Here is a 6467-nt window from a genome sequence, read left to right on the forward strand (position 1 = left end):
ATTACCACCCGGTTAGTGACATGTGCTGGAAAATTTCCGGTGCGCTTAGTGGATGTGTGTATACCCCCTCCTATCACCATGCATATCTCCCTGTCCCTCATCCACCCGACCCTCCCTGTCTCTCACCTAACCCACCCCACCCCCATCCTGTTAAACTGTCACTGAAATGCTTTGATGTTTCACTGATATATACTGTTATTTATCAACATTTGCTTATTTCTGATCTGACGAAGAAGGGCTACCTTCGAAAGCTAATCAAAAGATGTATTAAGTTAGTCCAATAAAATAGGTATCATCTTATTTTCTTTTCTACGTTTTATTTTACTCTATTTCTATTGATTACCTTTAAAAGTGGACTAACACGGCTACCACATCTCTCTACTGCGTATAAAATGAAATTACCGCTCGGGCCACGTGGTAGCCGGGTGATAGTTCAAAATTGACATGCGTAGGACTTCATTCCAAGCTTACGGATATCTTCAATCCAAACCTTATCCAGTTTCACCATTTGTGCCGGAGATCTGTAGATTACAACTATGTGGATACAGGTTCCATCTTCTCTTTCTAGGACAATCCATATAGCTTCTTCCTTTTTCCGGGTTCCCTGCATTTCAGCCACTCTGATATTATTTTTCACATACAGCGTCACTCCTCCACCTCATCACCCTCCCTATCCTTCCTAAAAAGGTTACAGCCCAGTAACTTAAACTTAAAGCCCACCTCTTTACCACTGCTTTTGACTCCTAACCACTGCTCACTTGCCCTGTCCTTTTTATCCTCACCTCTTTATTCTCTTACCCTTAATTGTTCAGTCTGCCTGCCTGTCTTATCTAGATTGTGAGCTCTTTGAGCAGGGACTGTCTTTTTGTGTATGGTGTACAGCGCTGCGTATGCCTTGTAGCGCTATAGAAGTGAAAAGTAGTAGTACTAGTAGTAGTAATGTAGAAGCCTGCCCTTGCAGATCAGCATCGCGGCCGCGCAGGCTTCTGTTTCTGTGAGTCTGACGTGCAGACAGAAGCCTGCGCGGCCGCGTTGCTGATCTGCAAGGGCAGGCTTCTACATGGAATGTTGCTAGTGGAGAAGTAGCCTAGTGGTTAGTGCAGTGGAACATGGAATGTTGCTACTATTTGAGATTCTGGAATGTTGCTACTATTGGAGATTCTACATGGAATGTTGCTACTATTGGAGATTCTACATGGAATGTTGCTATTCCACTAGCAACATTCCATATTTAGACTGTAAGCTCTTTGAGCACGGACTGTCTTTTTGTGTATGGTGTACAGCGCTGTGTATGCCTTGTAGCGCTATAGAAATGATAAGTAGTAGTAGTAGACAAACGCAGCTTAGTAAAAGGGCCCCAAAGAGATTTTTAAAAAACCGGGTGTTACATACCAGGGCTTAGTAAATATTTAATTTCTTCAGGTCTCTAGCATTTTTTTGCAGCACAATTTTATAAGAATTTTTCTAAAAAACTATGACTGGGTACATCAATGAAAAATTGATGAAAGCTTACAAATTAAAAGGTATTAGGAACAAAGAGGACTCGCACATAAAAAAAACTGTAGATTATCTCCAATGAACTAAACATCCAAATACAATTCAATAGAACACTAAACAACTGTAAAAACAAAGCCTAGACCTTAATAGTGCAAAAGGATACCATGATTAAGCGTAAAAAAAAACTAACCATAAGCCATAATATAGAAACCATAATCAAACACAAAAAAAGTTAAAAAAAAAACACTGGCCCATAAATAATAGTGATAAATAAAAGCTGCATACAATTATCAAACAGATGACACAAAAAAAGAAAATCACAACAATTAGAAAACATGATCAAAACTAAAAAAAAAACGAAGAAACCATATAATAATAACACCTGTATATGAATATTTCAATGAAGGTTTCCTTTTTAGGTGAAATCTTTTTTATTGAGTATGAAACAACATATTATCCATACTATAACTATCAATGCCCAGAACAGCATACATCAAAGAGCAACAAACAGAACCAACAGAACAAAACATACTCCAGTAGTTTTAAAATTATTCCCCTAACCCCACTCCCCCTCTCTGAGCCTGCTAGGAATTATCAGGAAAGGGATGGTAAATACGACCAAGAATACTATAACGCCTCTGTATCGCTCTATGGTGTGACCTCACCTTGAGTATTGTGTTCAATTCTGGTCTCTGTATCTCAAAAAATATAAAGTGGAATTAGAAAAGGTTCAAAGAGCAACCAAAATGATAAAGGGGATGAAACGCCTCCCATATCAGAAAAGGCTAAAGAGGTTAGGCCTCTTCAGCTTGGAAAAGAGACGGCTGAGGGGAGATATGATTGAGGTGTATAAAATCCTGAGTGGAGTAGAACGGGTACAAGTGAATTGATTTTTCATTCTTTCAAAAAGTACAAAGACCAGCGGACACTCAATGAAATTACATGGAAATACTCTAAAAACAAATAGGAGGAAATATTTTTTCACTCAAAGAATAGTTAAGCTCTGGAACTCGCTGCTGGAGGATGTAGTAACAGTGGTTAGCATATCTGGGTTTAAAAAAAGGTTTGGACAAGTTCCAGAAGGAAAATTCCATAGTCTGTTATGGAGATGGAAGGAAGCTACAGCTTGGCCCGGGATTGGTAGCATGGAATGTTGCTACTCTTTGGGGTTCTACATGGAATGTTGCTGCTCTTTGGGATTCTATATGGAATGTTGCTACTCTTTGGGGTTCTACATGGAATGTTGCTACTCTTTGGGGTTCTACATAGAATGTTGCTACTCCTTGGGATTCTGCCAGGAACTTGTGACCTGGATTAGCCACTGTTGGAAGCAAGATACTGGAATAGATGGACCATTGGTCTGACCCAGTATGGCTATTCTTATGTTCTAACTTACTACTTGGGAAGGGTCCCAGGATGGCCAAAAAGTAGTTTGAAGTACGGTATACAGGATGTGTTTGACAATTAAATCCAAATATAGGCCATGTTTCAGTAATAATGCCTTCTTCAGGGGTACTGTCTTAGCTGCAACCAGCTTTTGAAAAAAATGCAGAGCACAGCAAATATCAATGAAAATCCAAAAAATGAGCACTCTGCTCTGAATTTGGACAATAGTGCTCCGAATAAGAACAAAGTAGCATCCTCTTCCATGAAAAGGCGCCTTTTCATGGAAGAGGACAACGCTTGGTTCTCATTTGGAGAACTACTCTGAATGAGAACCAAGTGGTAGTACGTCAGAATGCATTTGAATACACCTTTTGGCTGTTAAGAATAAACTTTACTTTTTGGCCATCCTGGGACCTTGCTTTGGTGCCTTCCACTCTTTTCTTGACTGTTGACTTGCTGTGGAAGGATTGTTTGATCTGACTTACTTCGCTACTGAATACTTTCTCATTAATCTCGCAGTAGAAGCCGTATGGTCAGCCATTGGCACATGGCTCTACTGTGTGGCTTTATGTATTGACACACCTGTTTAGCGGTGAGGAAAGAAGTGTTGGCAGCTCCCAAATGCTAGTCAAGGAGGGGGTAATTTTGTAAAGCATTTTCTTCACATAAAGCATTATTTTAACTCCTAACCTCTTATTCACCTGTTCAATACTCATGTTGTGTTAATCATTCCCATAATAAGTGTAACTCCCTATAGAAAAGATAAGGAAAACTTTTGTCTTACCTGATAATTTTCTTTCCTTTAGTCCTACCAGGCTTGTTCAGATGGTAGATGGACATAATACAAAACCATTATGGCATACCATGAATAGTTCACCTTGGCTTACAAAAAGATAAAGGGAAATCAGAATCCTGAATTTACATAGTCATAATTGATAAAGCTTATAAAAAGTTAAAACTTAGAAAATAACCAAGCTTTAACTAATTTACGAAAACTACCATAATTAGTTTCCCAGCCAATGAAGAGTGGTAATTAATTCCACTATTTTGGTAGCCTGATGCATAAATCTTAATGAAAATACAGTCATATAATGCACCCTCAGAGGAGAGGGAAATTGAAGCAGTAAATAATGCCTGAAAGTACAAGAATAATTCTTATCTAGCATCATGATCATCGGTAGCATATATTGAGGAGAAAGTCCGTATAATATTAAAAAATAAAACAAGTTTCAATATAGATCAGGCCTCCACATGAAGCCAATGCAGCTTCTGAAGTAAGGGCCTGGCTCTCTCATACTTAGAAACTTTACATATTAAATCTGGTGGCTGTATTTTGCAATGTCTGAAAACGACAACATACAGCCCTACTGCAAGAGCTGCTTCTACTATTTGCGACAGCTACGCTGCCTCTCTCCTTACATCGAGAAGGTAAATCGTATCCCAGTTGTACATGCCATGATAACATCAAGACTGGATTACTGCAATGCACTATACAATGGTCTGACTACAAAGGGCCTGCACCAGCTCCAGTTGATTCAGAATGCAGCAGCAAGACTCATAGAAGGTTGCAAGCGACGTGACCATATCACACCATTTTTGCAAAAACTTCATTGGGTACCAGTACAATACAGGGCTAAATTTTAAACTCTGTGTCTGATCTTCAAGGCCCTGAAAGGAAATGGCCCTGAGTACCGAAAAAATAGGATGATCCTCCACACACCGCCAAGGACACTAAGGTCCTCCCAAGGACTTTCACTAACCACACCCTCTCCAAAAGACATTACACGATGTGACACCCGCAAGCGAGCCTTTTCCGGAGTAGCCCTCACACTCTGGAATACACTGTCTGAAAGGCTGCGCTTAACACAAGACTGTATCTACTTCAGGAAGCAGGTGAAAGCTTGGCTCTTCAACCAGGCCTTTACTGGAAGAAGTAACTAATTTATTAGTCTCACTCACACACACAAGGAGTGACTCAGGCTGCATATACTGCAGCAGGACATGATTATCCACTACCCTAGCTGAGATAATATTTAACCATTTCTCTGACCTCATGTGCAACTTTCTTTAAATCAATCACCTTACTTTCTAACTCTTCCTACTTTCTTACCCTTCTATATATTACATCTTTGCTTTACCCTTCGCTATTAATTATAATGTTCTATTACGTATTGTGTTGACATTGTAAATTGTATACCATGCCATATTTTGTATTGTTTTTGAATATTTTTACTGCTGTAATTGTCTATTGCTCATGTTTGATCTATTCTTACTGTACACCTTGCTGAGGTCTGGGGACTCTGGAGAGAGGCTGAGCCCTGGACACTCACCCTGCAAAGCTTGAAGGTGCATCTCGGGGAGCCAGGGCTGGAGCAGTGGTGCTGTGGAAAAGGGCAGGAGAATGGCTGCAGGACTTTCTGCTCAGCAGATGCGGGTGACGTTTGAGGACATCGCTGTCTCTTTCTCCCAGGAGGAGTGGAGATATTTAGATGAAGGACAGAAGGAGCTTTACAGGGAGGTGATGGAGGAGAATTACGAGACCCTGCTATTTCTAGAAACAAATCATCAGTTTATCGATCCTGACGTTTTATCAAAGATTAAACAACATTCCCGGAAGCCAGGAAAGAGAGAAGTCGGTGGCTCATACTCAGATAATGAGGCGAAAGAAGAAAAAACCTTTTCATGCCCAGAATGTGGGAAAACTTTCACACACAAACGATACCTGGTAAAACATGAGATAGTGCACAAGGGAGAGAGACCTTTCGCGTGTGCTGAATGTGGGAAGACCTTCAGTCGGAAGGACAGCTTAATCGAACACCAGAAATTCCACACGGGGGAGAAGCCGTTTCACTGTACTGAATGTGGACAATGTTACATTTTGAAAAAACATCTCAGAGCGCATCATAAAATTCACACAGGAGAAAGGCCCTTTCCGTGTTCTGAATGTGGAAGAAGTTTTAGGGTCCGGAGAGAGCTAAGGAGGCATCAAAAAACCCACACTGGGGAGAGAGACTTTCCATGTACAGAATGCCATAAAGCTTTCTCACGAAAGGAAGGCCTGGATAAACACCTGAGAGTCCACACGGGAGAGAAACCATTTCCATGTTCAGTATGTGGGCAAAGGTTCAGTCGCAAAGATCTTATCAAATATCACCAAAGGCGCTATCACCAGCCGCTAACTTCAAGCGTGGAAACATCTTCTGAGGCTGACTAGAGTCGGTAGAAAAATCACAGGCTGGAACACCAAAGGACCAACATGAAGAGCAGTGAATTTTGAGACTGAAATCATATCACGTACCCTGGCATGGCAGTGAAGATCATTACTGTCATTTGTAAAGCTAACTCATTTGGAGACATTCCAGCACTCTACCAAAACCCTCATCCACACCCTTGTCTCCTCTCATTTAGACTACTGCAATCTGCTTCTTGCTGGCCTCCCACTTAGTCACCTCTTCCCTCTCCAGTCGGTTCAAAACTCTGCTGCCCCTCTCGTCTTCCGCCAGGGTCGCTTTACTCATACTACCCCTCTCCTCAAGACCCTTCACTGGCTCCCTATCCGTTTTCGCATCCTGTTCAAACTTCTT

The 6467-nt window shown here is 41.0% G+C and overlaps 1 protein-coding gene across 1 annotated transcript; it reads left to right on the forward strand.

Moving 5' to 3' along the window:
• Positions 1-5182: 5182 nt before the first annotated feature.
• LOC115456594 (gastrula zinc finger protein XlCGF49.1-like) lies at positions 5183-6263 on the forward strand. The gene has a single exon (XM_030185789.1). It carries the CDS (start codon positions 5285-5287, stop codon positions 6095-6097), a length of 813 nt encoding a protein of 270 aa, XP_030041649.1. The 5' UTR covers positions 5183-5284; the 3' UTR covers positions 6098-6263.
• The last annotated feature ends 204 nt before the right edge of the window (positions 6264-6467 follow it).

Source organism: Microcaecilia unicolor, chromosome 13 (genome assembly GCF_901765095.1).
Source record: "Microcaecilia unicolor chromosome 13, aMicUni1.1, whole genome shotgun sequence".
NCBI lineage: Eukaryota > Metazoa > Chordata > Amphibia > Gymnophiona > Siphonopidae > Microcaecilia > Microcaecilia unicolor.

What these genes read in the sequence shown, in the direction of transcription:
- LOC115456594 (XM_030185789.1), top strand. Translation starts at nt 5,285, where the DNA reads ATGGCTGCAGGACTTTCTGCTCAGCAGATGCGGGTGACGTTTGAGGAC.